General features: G+C 42.9%; 1 protein-coding gene across 16 annotated transcripts in view; it reads left to right on the plus strand.

The window, feature by feature from the left end:
* LOC105491228 (WW domain containing oxidoreductase) overlaps positions 1-23,579 on the plus strand; it is a 1,122,875-nt gene that overhangs the window by 463,597 nt on the left and 635,699 nt on the right. For 7 of the 16 annotated variants that reach the window (XR_011616119.1, XR_011616113.1, XR_011616116.1 and 4 more), the window contains one exon: positions 1,175-7,811. The exons of 8 other annotated variants lie outside the window; for them this stretch is intronic. Coding sequence is in view for 1 of the 8 variants with exons in the window: in XM_011757427.2 (XP_011755729.2) it covers positions 1,175-1,231 (57 nt within the window). In the remaining 7 variants the exon portion in view is untranslated. Of the gene's footprint in view, positions 1-1,174; positions 10,179-23,579 lie in introns of those variants that run through there. One more of the 16 variants, XM_011757427.2, reaches the window with a different exon arrangement.

The following is a 23,579-nucleotide window of genomic DNA, read 5'->3' on the forward strand; positions in this document are numbered from 1 at the left end:
AAATATGTGTACACACACATGTACACACAAATATATATGTGCCTTTGGGCAAAAAAAAATCCCCGGGACAGTCTCGTTTGGCTTTTAAAATGCTACGGTTGAATAGGATCGTAGAGGTGCCCAAGGCAGCCTTCCGTTTAGGACACATAGATTTGGTTCCTCAGCTCCCTTCTTCTCTATTTCTGAGTCACGTGGGCTGCACCTGTCTCTCAGAAGCCCACTGCCCCCCGGAGCCCCTGACTCTGAATGGTGGCCCAGTGCTTTCTGACGACAGAGGTGGGACCTGGTGCTGGAGACAATCCATTCCTTTCACAGACTGTAAGCCTTACCCAAGCATTAATTTTGCTGCATAGGCAGCCTGTTCTCCCACAAAGCACTGACTAAGAAGAAAAGGGGCCTGGAAAAACCAGCAGGGCCTGGCAGACAACTTGTGGCTCTCTTGCCATTTAAGGTCCCGAGGAATGTGGAGACATCGGCAGAGGCCAGGGTGGGTTTGGAAGGAGGGATTTTTTTTTCTCTTTCTCTCCCTCGGTCTTTCTCTCCTTGTCTCTCTCTTTCTTTCTTCCTTTCTTCCTTTCTTCCTTTCTTCCTTTCTTCCTTTCTTCCTTTCTTCCTTTCTTCCTTTCTTCCTTTCTTCCTTTCTTCCTTTCTTCCTTTCTTCCTTTCTTCCTTTCTTCCTTTCTTCCTTTCTTCCTTTCTTCCTTTCTTCCTTTCTTCCTTTCTTCCTTTCTTCCTTTCTTCCTTTCTTTCTTCCTTTCTTTCTTTCTTTCTTTCTTTCTTTCTTTCTTTCTTTCTTTCTTTCTTTCTTTCTTGCCTGCTTTCTCACTTTCTGTTTCTCTCTTTGTTGTTTTTAATTGTAAGTATAGTTAATGCTATGATTTTGTAAAAACAAAATTCTAGTTTCTCATAATCCTCATTGGAGGCATATGTATATTTCTAAATTTAAATGTATTCTCCTATACTGTCTGGGGAAAGAAAGCATTTTCAACCAAAAAAAGGTAGGGAAAGGTACTCTCTTTTATTCTAATACTCACATTTCCCAAAACTTATCCTCAATACTGTGCATTTGGCACAGTTCTTGTTGAATACTTGGAAGGCAGTGTATATAGCATGCAGAGCTTCAGCTTTGGACTTTGTGGCTTTAGATTAATTACTTATTCTCTTTTCACCTCAGTGTATTCATCTGAATAATGGGGACAGCAGCAACATCGATGTCTCAGGGCTTCTGTGAGTATTCCTCAAGATAATATGTACAGGCCTGTGCCACATTCTCCACTAAAGGAGTGCCACTTATTTTTACTGCTGGTATTATTATTGTTGTTGTTACTGTACCTCTGAAGGGCTTTGGTCCTCTTATGAGCAAGGCAAAAGGGGCAATATTTGCTCTTTGAACCGGAAGCAAAAACCCCCTGCAATTCGGAACGACTTCCCATTTGGAACGATTTTACAAGGAGCTCCCAAGAAGCCTCTTGTTTGACTTTGCCCACAAATGCCAGAGGAGGACTCTTCTGAGCCATGCCAAGAAGAAAAATGAGAATGCCAGGTTAAATAAATGTTACCACAATCTCTACAGAATCATGATGGCTCTGATTCTTAAAAGTGTCTACTACAGGGTATTTGTTATTCTGTGATAATAATAAATCGCTGCTTATGAAATGCAGGGAATCGAGTGTCGTGGAGGGGAGGAAGGGAAGTAACAGGGAGAAGAACTGCGAGAGACAGAGGTCCAGCAAGGCCTAGGCTATTAATCATCGCCCTCCATTATTTCCTGAAGATTCATTCATTGTTCCATAGGTACCTAGAGGGTCAATTAGAGACCACAGACAGGCTTTTTCAAAGACACAGGAGGGTCAATTAGGCCCTCCTTATAATTTTCTGCTTTAACAGCAAATGCCAGCCTATCCTGCATCAGATGCAAGGGAATTTGGAAATAAACAGGGTACTTTCCCTCCTCCTTTGAAAAAAGAAAGAAAGAAAGAAAATCCAACACAGAGGCATGGAGGCAGTCAGCGATTGGGAGCGCTTGGCTTGCTGGCTGTCAGGATCTGGTTCAAAGGGGATTTTATTACCAACCGGGACCGTGAGGAACAGAGTTCTTGTGGGGTCAGAGCACGGGGAACGGTCAGGGATTTTGTATGATGGAGCACCCTGTTCCTATATCTGAGATGATTCATTTATCTTGAGTGCCATCTGAACTACAATTAGAGTACAATTATAAAGTATCTACAATGGAAATGGGACCTGAAATCAATCGCAGCTGCACTGACGTGTGGTGAGTTGCCGCGCCCACCACGACTGCTGTCTGTGTTTAGGACAGAGTTCAACCAAATGCAGCAGTCTGTGATTTTGCACAACGCTGTTTTGTATTTGTTTTCCCTGGAACTGGCAAACACATCTTTTATTTATTTTATTTTTGTTTTTTGGGATGGAGTTTTGCTCTTTTCGCCCAGGCTGGAGTGAAGTGGCACGATCTCGGCTCACTGCAGCTTACCCCCGCCCCCAGGTTCAAGCAATTCTCACACCCTCAGCCTCCCAAGTAACTCGGGATTACAGGTGCCCACCACCATGCCCAGGTAATCTTTGTATTTTCAGTAGAGATGGGGTTTCGCCATGTTGGCCAGGCTGGTCTCGAACTCCTGACCTCAGCTGATTCACCCGCCTCGGCCTCCCAAAGTGCTGGGATTAAGGCGTGAGCCACCGCCCCCAGCCGGCAAACTTATTTTGAAACACATTGCAATAAAATAAAAAGAAGAAAGGATTGTTCTAAGTGAGAAGCAGAGATGAAAATGTGGAAGGAGGATTGTCAGAAGTCCACATTGCTCCATTTCTTTTTTCTTTCTTTCTTTCTTTTTTTTCTTATACTTTAAGTTTTAGGGTACATATGCACAACGTGCAAGTTTGTTACATATGTATACATGTGCCATGTTGGTGTGCTGTGCCCATTAACTCGTCATTTGCATTAGGCATATCTCCTAATGCTATCCCTCCCCTGTGCCCCCAACCTACGACAGGCCCCGGTGTGTGATGTTCCCCTTCCTGTGTCCAGGTGTTTTCATTGTTCAGTTCTCACCTATGAGTGAGAACATGCGGTGTTTGGTTTTTTGTCCTTGTGATAGTTTGCTGCCACATTGCTGTATTTCGACTTCCTGTTTGTAGTGGGCTATTAGATTTTGCCTCTGCTTGTTTCTGAATACCCAAGCTTGCTAACACAGGGAAAGACCAATTATCATGATTATTATTATTTACCTTGAGACCTGCTTCTACCTATCTACCGTCACACAGAGATTTGGAAGCAAAAGGGAAATGCTTTTCATGTGGGAAAAACCAATACCAACTTTAGTGATATTTTTCTCCCCCCTGGGCTCTTGGGAATACCTCTTAGCCCTCAATTGTCACATTCATTCAGCAGATGTCAGCACGTGCAGGCACCGTTCTAGGTGTTGGGGATACAGCCAAAAACAAGCAGGAAAACCCCATTCTCTTCATTTCTGGAATGTGGGAGCCCTGGGCCCATGAGGCCCGTTTCACTTCCACGTTTTTTGTTGTCTTTGTGTTTCCAAGAAAGGAGTGGCACTACAGCTGAAGAGCATGACCCTCTATCAGAGACTTTGCTAAAAACCACTGAAAACTGTCCTATTTTTCATTTTCTCCAGAAAAGGGACACATAAGTACATTCCTCTAGGGAAGGGATTTTTTGTTGTTGTTGTTGGAGATGGGAGTCTCACTGTATCACCCAGGCTGGAGTGCAGTGGTGCGACGTCAGCTGACTGCAACCTCCACCTCCCGGGTTCCAACAATTCTCCTACCTCAGCCTCCCGCGTAGCTGGGATTACAGTCACCCACCACCACACCCAGCTAATTTTTGTATTTTTAGTAGAGACGGGGTTTCACCATGATGGCCAGGCTGCTCTCGAACACCTGACCTCAGGTGATCGGCCCACCTTGGCCTCCCAAAGTGTAGAGCAGGAATTTTGTTTGATTTGTACACTTCTGCTTTTTCAGAGCCTGGAACAGTGCCAGGCGCATAGTCTGCCCTCAGTGAATATTTGTTGACTAACTTAGCTTGCAGATGTGGGGCTGTGATTCTGAAGGCCTGTGCTCATTCTTGGCCTTCAGAGAGGTTTCCTTTCACTCCTGGGCAGCTTCGGCCCTGGCTGCTGCTGCCACCGCCTTCCTGGGGGTCAGCTTCATTTTCGGTGTTTTTGCCCTTCCGATCCCTGCATAAGAAGCAAGAAAATTTTCTAGTGCCTGGAGTCTCCATCCTCATTTCCCAGTCGTATCCTGTAAGTTGCAAATTGGTGGCTTGCAGATGTCTTTGGTTTGGCCTGCTGAAGTTTGTTTTGTTTTGTTTTGTTTTAATGAAATAAGTTAGCTGTGAACATTTAAAACTTGGGAGATATCCCACCAATATTGGGATTTTTTGCTTATCTCTACAAAGCAGAGCTGGCATCCTTTGCCTGCATTTTGCATTTGGCTACAGTTGGCTGGACTTGAGCAGTGGCTGCCCCTCTTTAGCTGGGGCATGTGCCCTCTGGTTTGCCATAGTACCCATCAGACCTGCTTCACTCATTGTAGAAATGGCCTGGCCTCCTAGGCATTGGAGATTGCTGTTATGCTGACTCATGAGCTTGCCTGCTCGCACCTAGCTGTTGTGGTGGTTCTCATAGGTCTCCCTGATTCCAGCCTCCAATTCACTTAGCTGACCTCTGCCAGTGTCACTCCTTCCCAGTCTTGGCTTTGATCAAGCTTGGAAAGGCCTAGCCTTCGTGTTGTCACATTCTTCTGCCTAGAGTGTGCCTTTTCGTTCACCAAACCAAGTGGCTCTTCTAGAAGACTTGCCTGAACCCTAGACCCCTTCTCTCTACAACTTACAGTCTGAGTGGGGTACCTTGCATCCTCCTTTGTTTGCATAATACCTCCTACAACCATGATCATCTTGTGGTTATCTGTTTACTTCTCTGCTGGCTGTTCCAGGCTGTCATCTCCCTGACTACAAGGACTTTGTTGCTCATGATCATATCCATGGCATCCACACGAGATCTGGCCTCTACATGGAAGGACATGTAGTTCCGTCTGGCTTGGAGCCTAGCTTGGGAGAGGGACAGTGGTGGGAAAGAGTGAGCTTGGAGATAGAGCTGAAGTCCCCAGGTGCTTCAGTAGTTACAGCAAGATTCTAGGTCTTATCCTGGCAGTCACAGAAAGCACTGGGAGAGTTTATGAATGCTATGGTATCTCACATAATAAGAGGACCGTGCATGCATTTTAGAAAGAACCTTCTAGGCCGGGTGCAGCGGCTCAAGCCTGTAATCCTAGTACTTTGGGAGGCCGAGACGGGCGGATCATGAGGTCAGGAGATCGAGACCATCCTGGCTAACATGGTGAAACCCCATCTCTACTAAAAAATATGAAAAACTAGCCGGGAGAGGTGGCGGGTGCCTGTAGTCCCAGCTACTCGGGAGGCTGAGGCAGGAGAATGGTGTAAACCCGGGAGGCGGAGCTTGCAGTGAGCCAAGATCGCGATACTGCACTCTAGCCTGGGTGACAGAGCGAGACTCCATCTCAAAAAATAAAAAAATAAAAAAAAAAAAAAAGAAAGAAAGAACCTTCTGGCTTCAGTGAAGAATGATGGATTTGTGAGGGTCAGGACTGGCAGCAGGTGGGCTCCCAGAATAGTTCAGGCAAGAGATCATGGAGGCCAGAGCCAGGGCTGGATATAGACTAAGACATGCCTGTAGACTGAGTGTCGAGAAGCAAGTAGATCAAATTCTAGCATGAGACGGGGAGAAAGAGATGCTCTCCAGCCAATGGATTTATGAGATTAATGAACTTTTTCCCTTTCCTCCCAAGCATTGCCTGTATCACCTTGTTAATATGCTTTCTTTATTAAACATGTTGGAAAGCAGAGGCTCTAAGTGCGTATGCTTTTAAAGCAGCATTATTAGCAGATGGCCACTGGCTTCATTTTTCCTGTGCAAATAGTTTTGTGTATTCCAGGAGGATTTTCTTTTCTTTTTCTTTTTAATCCTCCTCCTCAAGGGAAACACCCTTCTCACAGTAGCTTCGTGGTAGAAAGTTCTAACTAATGACTTTAATAGTGTGAATGTATTGCAGAAATGGACAGGACAATTCTCAGCCCATTCATCTTGCACACCTCAAGTGAACAGGCACAAAACAACAGGCTCCACCCTCCTTCTCCCCTCTTTATCTCATCCTTTACCTCAATTTATGACTTGGCTTACAATCTGTTGCAGAAAGCCTAGCTCCCCAGCTTCTCCTGAATCTATGTTTTTCTATTTTTTCTGAACTAGCCAAGGTCTCTGGAGTTTGCTGTTACATTGCTTCAGAGAAATTAGTGACATTGAAAGGCTGTTGTCTTTTTTAGTGTACTTTTGGTTGTAAGGAGAAATTTATAAGGCCATTTTTTTTTCCTCGCATCTCTGCAGTTCAGGAGATTATATTAGAAAATATTTTATACAAAAAATATGCATAGTAGCAGTTTTCTCCAGCTAGTAGCTTAGGATAAGTCAGTACTACTGAAACAGGTACATTTTGTAGAATAGATTCTGAAATCTGTTTGGATCTGAAATCTTTCTTGTCTTTGAGTAAGACATAGCAGAGAAAAACAATTACACTAGCTGCTGGTCTGGATTCATTTGTTAGAATAGAATATTATTACCATCAAAAATAACATTAGTGGCCCGGTGTGGTAATCCCAGCAGTTTGGGAGGCCGAGGTAGGTGGATCACCTGAGGTCAGGAATTCGAGACCAGCCTGGCCAACATGGAGAAACCCCGTCTCTACTAAAAATACAAAATTAGCCGGGTGTGGCGGCGCATGCCTGTCATCCCAACTTGGGAGGCTGAGGCAGGAGAATCCCTTGAACCTGGGAGGTGGAGGCTGTGAGCCAAGATTACACCATTGCACTCCAGTCTAGGCAACAAGAGTGAAACTCTGTCTAACAATAATAGTAATAATAATAATGTTAAAATAGTAATGTTAGTGATACATATCATTTTGAAACCAGTTCTTAAGCAATTAATAAAGAAAAATGCAGCTATGGTGATTGAGTTTTTGTGTTATGAGTTTTATACTCTGAAGGCACGGTCATTGTGGATGCCAAAGAAATAAGCAGAAGAAAATTTTATTGGAAAGCTGGGATTGTTGCATGCTGCAGATTTTTTTTTTTTTTTTTTTTTTTTTTTTTGCTATTGCTGTGTAACAAATGACCACACACTTAGCAGTTCACATTCACATCTGTTTATTAGCTACAATTCTCTAGATCAGAAGCCTAGGGTCTTGTGGTGACAAAATCAAGGTGTCAGCTGGAGGTACGTCCCTTCTTGCAGGCTCTGTGGAAGAAGCATCCACTGCCAGGCTCATTCAGGGTGCTGGCAGGATTCAGATCCTTGCAGTTGTAAGACTAGGGCCCCTGTTTCCTAGTGACTTCTGCTGGTGGCTGCCCTCAGCTCCCAGAGGCCACCCACATTCCTTGACTTTTGGCCCCCTGCATCTCAAAGCCAGCAACAGAGACTGTCTTGTGCATGGAGTCCCTTCCTGCTTTGAATCTCTCCGACTTTCCTTGACTCTGATGTCTAGGTCTGGATTTCAAGGGCTCACGTGATGAGGATAGTTTCTTTATCTTAAGGGCAACTGAGGTGGAGTGTTAATTAACATTGGCAAAATCCGTTCATGATAGTACCTAGCGTAGGAATTGACTGAATAACTGGAAGAAGTCATGCATACACCATGGACCGGGAATCTGGGAGGCCAATTTAGAATGTTACCTATCAAAGCCACTTTTTTTTTTTTTTTTTAAGTAACAAACAAACAAACAAAAAACAGATCTTGGTAGAGACTTTTTCAAAGGTAGAAAGTTTAATATAAAAGAAAGGGGGAAATTGAAGAAGATATAAACTGCAAAGAAAGGATGTTTAGGTAGAGCACCTTACAGGGAGTCAGAGGTTTTATTATAGGCAGACACGGCCTTCACCTGTGAGCCGAGCAACTGATTTTGCCTGCAGAGCAGAATGCAGCGTTGGTTCTGTGGCTCATGATCTTCAGTTACCAGCAGTGGAAGTGAATTGGAAACGGTTGGTCTCTTGAGCAACTTGATGATGCAACTCATTATCTTCTCTGTGCCTCAACGTCTCTATCTAATTTCCCATTAAAAGTAATAGGGAAAAGCGCAATGACTTTTGCACCAACCTAACACAATGGGTTGATATTCAGGATTGCTATAATGATGAAGCAATGGCAAGTGGAGTCTTCGTTTTTAGCCATGTGGAGGCATATACTGGGTACTCAACAAGCATCCCTTTCCCCGCCCTTTGCTCAGATAGAGTTATCCAAACAAATTGGATGCTCAACTCTGGGTTTGATCCAAGCTCTCTGGAAATCTCTAGCTTCTCAAACTGTTTCATCGTGGAGTGCCTTTTGAGTACAGGAGAAGGAAATAAGAGCCTCGCGAGCCTGGGGAATGCTGCCTCTAGCTCCCACACTGCATGCAAAATTCCTCCTCTGAGAGCTCACTTTATCTCAAAAACCCATGCATATTCTGCATCTACTCTGAATTCAAAAATATTGTGTGTTACTATATGAACTAGTGTTTTTGTTACTTACCATTTGCATTCACACTCCAGGAATTTGTCTGTTCCCGCACCCCCTGATGCTGAGCATACCAGGGTTAAGGGAGGCAAGCGAGGCACTTAACCTCCCAGGTTCATGCAGGTACCCATTCTGCACTTGCTGACCCTGAGCTCGTGGACTCCATAAATGTCTGCCCTTGGCATTGCACGTGCCTCCCTCTTGGCTGACCGTGCCGGATCTGTCACTTACTCCCATTGGAAAGGCCTGTTTCCATGCATGGCTCTTTGTCAGACACTTACGCTTGGTCAATGCTTGCCTTCCTTTGGGCCGTCTGCACCCACTGACAATCTGATTGCTCCCCTGAATGGAGGTGAAAGCATGCAAGCTAGGAGTTATGATCTTCAACCCAGGGAAGACCCTGTCTATGGAAGTGCTGAGCTCTTCAGTGTCATCACAGAAAAGCATGAGCCTGTCCCTGGTACAAAGTCATCACATCCCATAGCTGAGCGATGTGGGAGCTCCACGATGAGGAGGTGACACACAGTCAGTTAATTACATAAAGAGAACTTGAGCAAACTCTTACTCTGCCATATGCCGTGCAGATCCCTCTGAAAAGCTTTACAGATGTTCTTTTTTTTTTTTTTTAAATCCCTCCCCTATCTTTCTTTCTTTGCACCCACGATGCTCTGCACTTCAAGCTAAATATAATGTATCTGATTTCCCAGCCTACATACTAATCAGGTTTGAAAGTTGTCTTGTGAGGCTTTAAAAAGCTAGCCAACAGCAGTGTGATTTCTCCAAAAGGATGTCTGCAATCAAGATGATTACATGGGAAAATAAATCATAATTTATATTGCTGAAAATGTCATTTGCAAAACACTTTGACAATACTTTCCTTTCAGTCTATTTTCTTGTGTATGGGGTAAGTGCTGCCCTTCTGCAACTTCCCTTTTATTTTATTTATTTATTTCTTTTTAATACTCTGAATATCACTGGAGCAATTGCAGATTCAGGGTGGTATGGGGTGGTTCAGGAAAAGAACTGACAGACATTGAAGCCAAAACTTGAACAATAACAACGTAGGAGAGAGAATCCAAAGATAGTACGTGTTCAGGATGCAGGCACTCGTGTGGATGAACACACACACACACACACACACACACACACACACACACACAGACACTTTTTTTTTTTCTTACGGCAATAGAACGTAAAAGTAGATTTTTAGAACCAAATGACTTTTAGGAAGCTATCTGTCTTCCACCCTGCTGCCTTCGTGTTGAATAAACTGTATTAAATTATCCAGGAGGAATGATTAGTGATCTGATTCATTAATATCCCTTGTTATTAAGAACCGTCTGTATTTGTTCCTGGTTGGCAGATATTAAATCCACAGATGCCAACAATTAATATCTGTGGTTGACTGTAAAAATGGCTACCAATTCTTTCCTCTCCCCTGCACATGTACATCCTTGCATTGTGAAATTGTAGATCTTCCCCTCCAAAAGTGAAGTTCGTTTCTCCACTCCTTGAACCAAGATGGCATGAAACTTGATTGGACCAATGAGGCATTTGGAAACACAGCACAAGCAGAGGCTTGAAAAACACTTCTGTGTTGGTGCTTGCCCACTTGCTGTGCTAGGAACCCTTTTACTTCTGGGTGTGAACAAGCCCAGGCTAGCCTTCTGGGTGATGAGAGACACAAGACCATGTTTCCACATTTGCCCCAGCCAAGAGCCAACCTACAGACAAAACTGCCTTGCTGACAGCAGACACCTGCCCAGTCGAGCCCAGCCCAAATTGCTGACCCATACAGTCTTAAGCTAAAAATAAATAGCTGTTGTCTATAGCCGCTAATATTTGTGATGGTTCATTGCACAGTAAAATTGAATGCAGACAATACTTTTGAATTTGACTCTTCGGGAGCTGTTGTAAAGAAGTAAAATGTGTAGTGTTTGCCCTTTTCCTCAGCTGTAGTCCTGGTATGCAGAAGTATTCAGTTATTTGGTGAGTGAACCCTCGCTGATGCCCTGGCCAGTGTTTTCTGTCTCAGGAAGCATGAACATTTCATCCAGAGTTATATGCTGCAGGGATATTCAACAAATTGAGGATCCTTGAAAATCTTGTCTCGCTCACAAGGATCAGGTGGCAGGATCTAATGGGAGGGGTAGAGAGTGAGTGTTAACACACACAAAACCCCGGGGAGAGACATTTCTTAAAGGTGACATGTCAAGAAAAGATCATTTCTCCTAAGCAATCAGTTTCTTTTTAAATCTGAACCTAATATCTGATAATATTCCCTTCTTTTCTCTGGCCACTCAGGAGCTCAAAAATAAATTTTGGCACACTTCTGCCTGGCTCCAGCAAAGTCATAGAACCATATGGCACCTCTCTGTCAACTCATTTCACCTATTTCCTTATTTGTTTAAAAATTTTAACCTAATTTTTTTTCCGTCAAGATCTATTTACGGATCATCTGTTTTATTTTTTCTTCTTTTCCTTCCTCTTTTTCTTTTGCTCCCTTCTCTCCTCACTCTTGACTCTTCTCTAGTTTTTATATGCAGTATGTGTATATGCATGCCATCTGAAATCCTCCTTCCTTTTTAACAAGGTAAGTAGAAAACGAAAACAAAACCAAAGGATACACTACACAGTTGTTGGAGCTGTAGGGACCGAGAGAAGAGTATGAGTAGTTTCTTGGACTGTTCTCTCCCCAGCAACTGTAACTGAAAGGAACCTCAGTTTGTCCATTCATTCATTCATCAGGGCAGCATAGCAGAGTAGAAGGAATGCTGACTTTGGCATTGGTGCCTCTAAGTTTGAAGACTAAATCCATCACTGTATTTCTTTCTTCTTGCTGATAGCTGATTTGTTATAAACTAATTACCAAAAACGTACTGGCTTAAAACAGCACATGTTTATCATCTTGCAGTTCTGGGGAGTCACAAGTTCAAAATCCGTCTCGCCTGATCGAGGTGTCAGTAGGGCTGCTTCCTTCTGGAGGCTCTAGGGGAGAATCCATTTCCTTGCATTTTTCAGCTTCTAGAGGCCTCCTGCATTCCTTGGCTCTTGGCCCCTTCCTCTGCCTTCGAAACCAACAGTTTACTATCATCACATGGGCTTTACTGATTCCTCTTCCATTGTCCCATCACATTCTCCTCATCTGGCCCTCCTGCCACTCTCTTATAAGAACTCTTTTGATTCCATTGGGACTACCCAAATAATCTTGAATAATCTGTCCATCTCAGGGTCCTTAACTTAATCACATCTTCAAAGTCCCTTTTGCCATGCCTGATGACAGAGTTACAAATTTGGGGGATTAGTGTGTAGACTTCTCTTGTAGGGAGTCATTATTATTCTACCGCAACCACTAATTCTGGATTTCAGGTTCCCTCATCCACAGAGTAGGGATAACAATATCCTCCAGGCTATCCACAGAAGTAGAGAATATAAGCTTTATCCAGGTGGTCCCTCCGTGATTGGAGTCTTCCTTATAAAGCTGTCCCAGGTCCATGTCTCAGGACTGAAATGTGGGCAAGACCATCACGTTTTTCGTCCCCACCCCACAACAGTGACTGAGCAGATATTCATACGATGGTGATTGTTTTGTCTGCTTGGATTGCTGTAACAGAATGCCATAGACTGGGCAACTTAAACAGCAGGCCTCTATTCCTCACAGTCTGGAGGCTGGGAAGCCCAAGGCGTGGGCAAATTCGGTGCCTGCCTAAGGCTCTCTTTATGATTCCCAGATGCATGCCTTTGTGTATCCTCCCATGGCAGAGAGAGGTAGGGCTCTGGACCATTTTTCTTCTTATAAGGATATGAATCTCATTGTTCCCTGCCCCCTCCCAAGATCTCATTTGAAATTAATCACCTCCCAAAAGCTCACCTCCAAATACTGTCACACTGGGACTTAGGACTTCAGCATATGAAGTTGGGGGAGCTGGGGAGAAGAACACATACATTGAGTCCATGACAACTATGTCACTTACATCTCTACTGGAGAACATGGTATCAGAACCAGGAGAGGGTCGTCTGGCTTTCTGAGTTCTGCCAAAAACAAAGTTTTGCTGCCTTGGGCCTGTGGCTTCTCCTCTCTGATCATCTGAGGCCTTGCTGTAAATTGTGAGGCATCAGTGTGAGGCACAGGATGGTTCCAAGGACCAAATGAGGCTGTCTGTGCTGAGGTTGGGGGGGTGTCAGGGCTCAGAGACAGCTGGAAGCTGTGGTTTCTACCTCCCGAGACTGCAGAGCTTCCTCCTGTAGGGAGAAGTCTCTTAGGACACGGCTCATAACAGTGCAGTAGGGAGATTGGAAATTTTAGTGACACCAAAGTGGGCTTTACTTCCTCCTCCTAGAAGTCCTGCCAGAAAGGCGGAGATGTGCGATAAACTGAGCACCAAGAACATGGTTTTTTCACACTGTTTGATTCATCAGTCAGAGCAGGGCATGGCTGCCATCAGTTTAGAGTTGAGAGAATTGAAGATCAAAGGGGTCACGTCTCTGTGAATAGTATTAGTCATACCAGCAGTATCGATAGCAATCATGATAGTAATTAAAATGGAAGCAACCGCCAGTGTGATCACAGCGGAAACTCACATGTGTGTGCTTTCTATGTGCCAGGCAAGAGGCTGAAGTCATATAGTCATTATTTGTTTATCCTGCCCTAAGTGATAGGCGTATCCATCATTCTCAGTATCAGAAGAAGAAACTGAGGTTCAGAGTGACCCAGTCAAGAACACAAGCCCAACCCTGGTAAAGGCCGTGATTGGCAGAAGCCCAATTTAAGCCCCCATCATCTCCCGACCCTTTCCCAAAGCTGTGCTGCCTGCCAGGGTCTTTGCTCAGAAGTGAGGTTTTTTGGTGTGTTCTGAAAGGTCCCCAAGCTTGCCGCAGCCTGCTATTGTATTTAAAAGGTGCCCTTTGCTGTGTAACTAGGGCAAGGAAGAACCTACTGGCTATTCCCCACTGACTGTGGAAAGTTCCAGCTCATCCACGTTGCCTCTCTGGCTGAGTCAGGGGGAAAAAAGGAGAAAGTTTTTCTCCTGCAACTGGGCCACCAAACCAGTGGAGCCTCCAGCCGGGGTGGTCTCAAGGAGGCCCGTTACCGGCTGGAGTGACAGAGTGTGGCGAGCCTGCAGCTCATCCTGTGTCTAATGGAACAGAAACAAGCACCCCTGCTGCCCTTGTTTTCCAGTGGCTCGTCGGGGCTCTGCGAGGTTTATTAATCTTAGCGTATAATGGAAAATGTGTTGCCATGTGAAATCCAGAGCGTCTGTTCACTACTCCGTGGACTGAAGGCGGCAGGAGTCTTTGTCTTATTTACAGACAGTGCCTGCGAGAGACACTTAGGGCAGAAGAACGCCATCGTAAAAATCCGTGCGGAATTTGAAAGTGTGCATTAATGCATGTGACCAGATGGTTCTAAAATGTGCCACTTTAACCAAAAATCATCCTCTGAAAAACTCTTCTGAAGAACACGACTGTGCATAGTAACTGCCTTGAGTAGGGCCATTTTAGAAAATATATGAGGTACGGGATGAAGATGAGGGAGGAAAATTGTTCCTACTTATCATTACTTTGTCCCTCCAAAAGCCTGCATGGGGGGAAGAAAATCCACCCAATGCAAGAACCGTGGCAGTACTTAGACCATTTAGAATCACTTTGAGTTATTACCCAGAAATTGCTAACCACTGCTTTCTAAGTTATATATTAAATTTTTCTTTTTTCTTAAAAAAAGGCTTCCAACTATTTTTTTTTTTTTTTTTTTTTTTTTTTTTTTTTTTTTTGAGACGTAGTCTCGCTCTGTCTCCCAGGCTGGAGTGCAGTGGCCAGATCTCCGCTCACTGCAAGCTCCACCTCCCGTGTTTATGCCGTTCTCCTGCCTCAGCCTCCCGAGTAGCTGGGACTACAGGCCCCCGCCACCTCGCCCGGCTAGTTTTTCGTATTTTTTTAGTAGAGACGGGGTTTCACTGTGTTAGCCAGGATGGTCTCGATCTCCTGACCTCGTGATCCGCCTGTCTCGGCCTCCCAAAGTGCTGGGATTACAGGCTTGAGTCACCGCACCTGGCCCCAACTTTTTTTTCTTTTTTTGAAATGGAGTTGTACTCTGTTACCCTGGCTGGAGTGCAGTGGCGCGATCCCAGCTCACTGCAACCTCCACGTCCCAGATTCAAGCGATTTTCCTGCCTCAGACTCCCAAGTACCTGGGATTACAGGCACCTGCCACCACACCCAGCTAATTTTTGTATTTTAGTAGAGATGGGGTTTCTCCATGTTGGCCAGGCTAGTCTCGAACTCCTGACCTTGAGTGATCCACCTGCCTCAGCCTCCCAAAGTGCTGGGATTACAGGCATGAGCCACAGCGCCCAGCCCCAACTTCTTAAAAGCCAGAAACAAGTGGCTGTTAGTTAGCTGTCCCAATATTAATACTAGCGTCTGCAAGTAAGTTTGTTTTCTGCTTCTGTTTTACAAGTTTTAAGGGCCATCAGTAGATGCATCTAGTAATCCTAACACTGTCATCCTTACATGTGAGGTCTTGTTATCCACTTCTCCCTTAGCTATGTAAACAGATGAATAACCTACTCTGGATTTACCCCGATCGTGCTGTTGTGGACACTACGCACAATGAGACTGGAGGCTCCTGGGTGTCAGCCTCTCGGGCTGGCTCATTACACGGGAAACAGAATGCTTCCCAGGTGAGCCATCATTGTGGGCCAGGGAAACTTCAGACCACTTTGTCTGAGGAACACTCAGGTTTGCAAACTGCTGCTTAAAATTATAGGATACGTGGGGACCTGTCGGGGTGGGGTAGGGGGCAGGTGGCGGTGGGGGGAAGAACACTATGGGCAAAAATGTGACTGTCTATAGCAAAGGTGTACTGTTTCCCACTGAGAAGAATCAAAAATAGAAAAGTGCTCCTTGTCTCTCTCTATTGTTATTAAAACAAGTAGATGCATTTTCATTGAATCGAGGCAGTTTTCCTTTATAAAACGTTCTATTTCATATCACTGTTCAAACCTGACATCCACATTTGAGTTGGTTTAAAATATCACCATTTGGTTGACATTCACCTGTATTATACCTTTCAGTTGGTCAAATCATTTAATTTATCGTAAACCATTTAAGGAGCAGTTGGAGAAAAGGGGGAAAAAGTTAAATGTTAATGAGTCCTTTAGTGACTGCAATTTTGTCGGCTCCTTTTTGTACATATATGATTATGAAGCAATTTGCATGAAATTTACACCTTTTCAAATTTTGAAAATTGCCTTGTTGAAAAAGAATCGCTGTACTTCTCAATACTACACTGATTAATCACAGTTATAGAGTAGACATAACATTTTTATTAAACTCTCAGTGAGCAGGAAAATTAGCACTTCCTGCAATAACGATACTAATTTCATTAGTGAACGTTTTCATTTATAAAGTGCCTCTTCCTTATCTTGAACCTTTTATCCTTTTCTTATTGACCAAAGAGAGGCATATCTTTGGGAGCTGGTAATAAACCATATTCGTAATACGATGTGGCCTCATCGACAGGCTGCTGCTTCTAGCTGCTCATCTTCCTTGATCGTAAATATCCATCGGTACCTCTTGTCACATGGTGCTCTTAGAGCTTCCTCGTTGAATTTCAAATGTGATAAGAGATGGTTTCCATCCTCAAGAGCTTGCAATGGGATGCTTATTGGAAAGATTAAAACTCTAAAACTAACAGGTGGATATAAAGATGAAGAAAATATAGTATTTTGTTGATTTATGTTCATATAACTTCTTTATTGGTAAAAGGGAAACACGTGAGAATACAGGAAATCCTTGTGGCTCTGTTAGCATTTTTAGAAATTCAACTTTGCAAACAAACTCAGGGGAAACTAGTGAGGTGGAAATAAAGACTGCTAGACTAGGGGTCTGGGGCCCAACAGTTTTATTAATATAAAAATTCACATGTAAATGTCCAGTTTCACCACCAAGTCCTTTCTGAAACGTTGGTAGTAGATGAGCTAATGCAACAATTTATTTTTCTTCGAGACAGGGTCTGGAGTGTGGTGGTGCAATCATAGCTCACTGTAGCCTTGATCTCCTGGTCTGAAGTGATCCTCATGCCTCAGCCTCCTGAGTAGCTGGGATTACAGGCGTGCACCACCATGCCTGGCTGATTTTTTAAAATTTTTCTTTTATAGAGATGCAATATGACTCTGTTGTCCAGGCTGGTCTCAAATGCCTGGATTCAAGTGATCATCCCGCCTCTGCCTCTCAAAGTACAGGGATTATAGGTATGAGCCATCAAGCCCAGCTGCAACAGTTACTCAATCACCGTCCTAGAAGCCAGGTGTTTCTCAAGCTTCTGAAGACACAAAGGTGAACCTCAGACAAGCCAGGTTTACAGAGTGTACATTCCAGTAGGGGAATCAGGCAAAAAACGAGTAAACACCAAGACAAAATATATTCCAGTGGCGATACATTTTCAGAAACAAACAAACATGGTGCTGGACTAGAAATGAATGGCCGGGGAGAAGGCGGGGCAAGCTTTAGAAAGGACAGCTAGGTAAGGGCAGAGTTTCAAAGATGAGAAGGAACTGGCAGTGTGAATATCCAGAGGAAAAGTGTTTGAGGCAGAAGGAACAGAAAGTGAAAAGGTGCCCTGGCAAGACAAAAATTATTGATTGTTGAAGAAACTATGTTGCCCAGGTGACCTGTTCATGTAACCTGTGATCTTTTAATTTAGAATTGAGGTTTGAAGGGAAGTATGGGTATGGGTCCTTTCTTTGTATCTGCATGAGAAAGCTTACTGTAGCTACTTACAGTAGAAGAGAAATGTACATTTCTGAAAACCCACTGAGGGAGAAAGGGGCAGTGATGATTATGAATGTTAATAATGCAGATAGCCTTTTCTTTATGTGTCAATTTTAGTAAATGTGTTGCTTAAATAGCTTTTTATGAGCCAGTAATGCTTTAGAAAGGTAAACGACTTGCCCAAGGTCATACCACCAGTACACTTGGGAGCCAAGATTAATCATAGATGACTTTGTGAAATGTCCCATTAAATATATATATATTACATGCATTACAGCTTAACAGACACACATTCATTTGACACATTATGTTTTAACTTTATTAATAACTTTTTGTGGGCATAGGTTTTGTTTGGCCAACTTGACATGTGGCTTTTAAAGGGCAAGTGCCTTAGAATAGAAACTGTCCTATAAAGACTACCATATTATCAAAAACATGTTCAAACTCATGTTAGAAGGCATTGCAGTTGGCTGGGTGCTGTGGCTCACGCCTGTAATCTCAGCACTTTGGGAGGCCAAGGCAGGTGGATTACTTGAGGTCAGGAGTTCGAGACCAGCCTGGCCAACATGCTAAAACCCCTTCTCTACTAAAAATACAAAATTAGCTGGGCATGGTGGCACGTGCCTGTAATCCCAGCTGCTTGGGAGGGTGAGGCAGCAGAATTGCTAGAATCCGGGAGACGGAGGTTGCAGTGAGCTGAGATTGTGCCACTATACTCCAGCCTGGGCAACAGAGCTAGATTCCATCTCAAAAAAAAAAAGGCATTGCAGTTAATACAACACTGATAAATTATTTCACACTCACTAGATTGGCAAAAAGTTAAGTAGTAAGGTAATAACAAGTATTGGAAGGATATGGAAATAGGGAATTTTATACATTACTTAACTGGAACAGCCATTTTGGAAAACATTTTGGTATTACTTAATAAACTAGTGTTTAGGAACATAGGCAATTTCGTTCCTATAAAGATGCCTTAGAGAAACTCTGGAGAACTAGGAAAAGTTCAAGAAAGCTTCTGGCACATTATTTGTGATAGCAAGAAATTGAAAGATCTCCAAAAGCCATCTACAATGAAATGGGGAAATTAATACTACACTAATGGTAGTATTCCCAGTGGCAATGGTGGCACATTCCTGCACAGGAGATAGCAGTGATAATGGATGGTTACCAAAACCTGCATCAACATAGAAGAACCTCGGCCACATAATACAGGATTAAAACAGCTTTTACAGCTGGGCATGGTGGCTCACATCTGTAATCCTGGCACTTTGGGAGGCCACAGTGAGCAGATTGCTTGAGCCCAGGAGTTTGATTCCAACCCAGGCAACATACTGAGATCCCATCTCTACCCAAAATACAAAAATTAGCCAGCGTGGTGTCATGTGTCTGTGGTCCCAGCTACTTGGGAGGCTGTCGTGTGAGGATCTCTTGAGCCCAGAAGGTCGAGGCTACGGTGAGCCATGATTGTACCACTGCACTCCAGCCTGGGCTACAGAGTAAGACTCTGTCACCAAAAAAAAAAAAAAAAAAAAAAAAAAAGTGTTTACATAGGAGTATATATACAGTATGATTCAATTTATAGAAAATTTAAAATATAGGCAAAACTAAACATATTGTTTGAGGATATTTGATAAAACTATAAAGAAAACCAAGTAAATGAATAATGCAAAATATGAGTTAGTGTTTTCCCAGGTGTGTGGTGGGATGGGGCATGGTGGGGAGGAAAATAGAATGATGCCATGGGGAGAGATACACAGGGGAGGTAATGGAAAGTTCTGTCTCTTAAAATGAGTGACAGGTACCTAGGTAGTCATTCTACATATTATTAAAGCATACACACATTGCTTGTGTGAAGTCTTGTTATATGTGGCACATATCACATAATCTGAAAGAATCTGCTTCCAGAAGTAAAAGTTTAAAAAATTTTAGCTGAGCGCGGTGGCTCACGCCTATAATCCCACCACTTTGGGAGGCTGAGGCAGGCGGATCACTAGGTTAGGAGATTGAGACCATCCTGGCTAACACTGCAAAACCCCGTCTCTACTAAAAATACAGCAAAATTAGCCAGGTGTGGTGGCAGGTACCTGTAGTCTGAGCTACTCAGGAGGCTGAGGCAGGAGAATGGCGTGAACCCAGGAGGCAGAGCTTGCAGCGAGCATAGATTGTGCCAGTGCATTCCAGCCTGGGTAACAGAGTACAACTCCGTCTGAAAAAACAACAGCAACAAAAAACAAAACAAAAAAAGGTTAAGAAATGTTCTACTACCTTGAAACCGAAATAGGTGTCGGATACTTGGCTATTTTGTTTTTTCTTCTTAGCTATTTTGACGTGTGAGATTTTGTGTGATGAAAAAATAAGAATGTGATGTTACACTCTGTGATATGAATTTCTGTATACTCCAGTCCATCCTATATGTCAGATACATTTTCCTAAAACACACCTTTGTCACATGACTCCTCTGCTCAAAAACATTCACTGGCTCCCTGTGTCCTCTGGGACTAAGCTTACAATGCTCAGCTTGTCGTTCCTTTGCCCAGTGTACTCTCTGTCTCACTAATTTGTTTATTATTTTAATGCATTTTCGTGAGCACACTTCTGTAGACAGCCACTAGATGGGTTGCAGGAATGCTGCACTGAACCACGAATCCAAAGCTTTCATCAGGTTTACTTGCTTCCTGTCCTTGCCACACCATCTGCTCATTCGCAATCTCCACTTGAACACACTTCACATTCTCCACTTGTGTATCATTCAGTATTCTTGCTACATAAATTAACACAAATTTTGCAGCTTAAAACAGCACACATTTATTATTTCATGGTTTCTGTGGATCAGGAATTGGAGTATGACTTAGCCAGGTCCTCTGTCTAGGGTTTCACAAAGTATTGCAATCATATATTGGCCAGGGTGTGTTCTAATCCGGTAGCTTGAGTGGGGAAGAATTGGCTTCCCAGATCACTCAGATTACTAGCAGACTTTGTTTCTTTGTAGCTTTTTGACTCAGGGCCTGGCTTCTTTCTGATGGTTGGCTGTTGGTTGGAGGCAGCCCTCAGCTCCTAGAAGCATCAACAGTTCCTGACTACGTGGGCTTTCCCCACATAGCAGCTTCCTTCATCAAGCCAGCAACAAGAGTCTCTGGGGCAAGTTGGCCAGCAAGATGGAGTCTTATATGCCCAATGTAATCATGGGAGCCATGTATAGCTCATCACATTTGCCAGATTCTGCTGATTAATAGCAAGTCAGAAGTCCTGCACACATTCAAAGGGAGGAAACTACACAATGGTGTGAATACCAGGAGGTAGGGATTATGTGGGGCCACCGTACAGTCTATCAGCCACAACTTGGAAGTATCTTCTCTCTTCTTTGCAGCCAGATAATGTCTCTGAAGAGTCTAAAACCTGAATCCTATCTAAAGTTGTCTATGGTTGCTTCCTTCCTGAAAGCAACAAGAAGCCCATGAATGTCTTATGGCCAGAATATCTGCCTTCAAAGAGTACTACTTGTGTTGTCACAAATGGCAAGATTTCATCCTTTTTATGGCTGAATAATATTTCACTGTGTACGTGAACCACATTTTTTAAAATGCATTTCTGAACCTGGAGGACATTATGTTAAATTAGATAAGCCAGACACAGAGAGACAAATACTGTATGATCGGACTAACAACGTGGAATCTAAAAAAGCCAAACTCATAGAATAGAAACAGAGAGTAAGAATGGTGGTTGTTGGGGCTAGGGTGTTGGTGAAGTTGGGAGATACTGATCAAAGGGTTCAAACTTTTAGTTATTAATAAACCAGCTCTGGAGATCTAATGTACAGCATGAGTGGTGATGGACGTGTTAAATAATTTGATTGTGATAATCGTTACAGAATGTATATAGTAATGAAATCATTACTTTATATACCCTGAATATATTCAATATTTATTTTTCAGTTAAATATATATATATTTAAAGCTGCCATGAAAAGCCTTAAAGTTAAAGCAGGAAGATTTTTGAGAAGACTTTGCATATTTTAATTGCTGTTTGAAAGCCTCCTTCAGCTGGGATGAGAAATCACCTCTGCGTTAGTTCTACCCCTGGAGATGAGGGCCAGACAACACATCAAAACCTTTTTCTTTTTCTTTTTTTTTTTCAAGGTTGTTAAGACTATTTAAGATTCAGATCTCCCTAATACTGTTCCTACTTAGTATTTAGAACATGTTTGTTTAGAGGATACTAGACTGGAATAGCCCTATCTCCAGGTTGTCTAATGCACTGAGGATGTGGTGTTAATCTTACACCTACCCATTAGTCTATAAAACTCCTGAGGGATGCTCAGGAAACCAAAAGGATTTCTGCGTGAATGGCAAGAAGGCACAAATCATCTGGTTACACCCCATCCTAAGATCTTGTGACTTCAGCTTTGCTTTGGACTGGGGCATTCCCTCTCTTAAGTTGTGCATTTGACACATAATTAATACGAACCTACTGTGTGCCATTATAGACCATGATACAGTTTTGAAAACTATAGCCTGAATAATGGATGACACCCTCCTAAAGCCACTATCTGGTCTTGATTATTTTTAGCACTATGAAGAAAAATTTCATTAAATCAAATCACAACTCTATTTACTTTTAACCCAACATGGTGAAGTTATCAATATATAATGCCTGTTGTATACTTGCAGATGGAAAATGCCTAGATAAATACTGCATGGGACATTTTTAAACATGTAAAAAAATCAATTTTCATAAAGTTACATCTTTTTACCTCTTTATATAAAACATGCTATATTAAAAGAGAGATTAAATTTTACTCTGGAGTAAAATGCAAACACAAAATTATTTTTTTCATTTTTCAGAACATGTACTGGATTATTTATGAGGCTTTTTTAATCTAGAATATATGGAAATCTTTTCTTGAAGCACAATATAATATTGAATTGGGAATGTTGTCTGACAGTTTGCCTCTTACCGTTGCATAGAATGACTCTCCTGTATGAATTTTTAAAAGAAACTTCAATATACTCTGCATTTGAAAGGGAAGAAGTAATCGCCATAATCTTGGGGAATGTTTTAAATAGCCTTCCTTCCAGTTCTTCTATGTTTCACCAACTTTTCTGCAACAAATAATGCATCTGTGATTTTTCAGAACTCACAAAGTGTCTGCCTTTCTTTCTTTTATTCAAAATTTATACTTCATAATTGAAGTTCACTTCCCAAAAGACATAGCTTGATTTAGCATAGAGCTACGATGCGTTTTCTCTTTGTTCCTTTTGCACACATTCCTTGTTTGGAGGCATTGGGCTTGGGTCCTTCATTCTCCATGAGGCAGATGTTTTTCCATTTCGGTTTCCTTAAGTGGTGAAGCTGCACAACCATGAAAGCAGGGACCACACAAAAATGCTGCCTTGAGGCCTGGTAGCTCATGCCTGTAATCCCAGCACACTGGGTGGCCCAGGCAGGAGGATCACTTGAGGCCAGACGTTTGTGACCAGACTGGGCACTATATTGAGACCCTGTCTCTACCCAAATAAAAATATTAGCCGGGCATGATGGCTCATACCTGTAGTCCCAGCTACTCAAGAGGCTAAAGGGGGATATCTCTTAAACCCAGAAGATTCGGGTTGCAATGAGCTATGATTGTGCCACTGCACTTCAGTCTGGGCAAAAGAACAAGAGCCTGTCTCTTAAAATAAATGCCTTGGGTGTCTTAATCCTTTCTCAAGATTCCTTCTAAGGCTAACATTTCTGTGCCATCCCCACACTACCATCTGCTCACTTTTATATATCTTGACCATTTTATTTTTCATCCCATCTTCACTCCATATATTAGTTAGCTATTTCTGCATAACAAGTGACCCCCAAATTCAGTGATTGGTCTATAGGTAGCCCCATTTCACCCATCTCATTCTATAACTCAGGTTGAAAGTTGAGTCGTGAATTGGGGAACATTCTTCTCTTGGTGCAAATTAGCTGTCACCAATGTCTCGTAGGGTTAGGCTGCCACTTAGCACATCCCATCACTTTCATTGGCTAAAGCCAGTTACATAACCAAGCCCAGCTTCAGAAGAGAAATTGTATGCCTTACAAGGAGATGAAAGGATGGAAAATGAATATTTGCTGAACAGACTTTCTGTCCAGTTTGTTTTATTTGGTGGTGGTGCAGGGCAAATACATGTTTAAAACCTTGTTCAGATTTTAACTTTCTTCAGAACAGAGCT

Source organism: Macaca nemestrina, chromosome 18, assembly GCF_043159975.1.
Source record: "Macaca nemestrina isolate mMacNem1 chromosome 18, mMacNem.hap1, whole genome shotgun sequence".
NCBI classification, from domain to species: domain Eukaryota; kingdom Metazoa; phylum Chordata; class Mammalia; order Primates; family Cercopithecidae; genus Macaca; species Macaca nemestrina.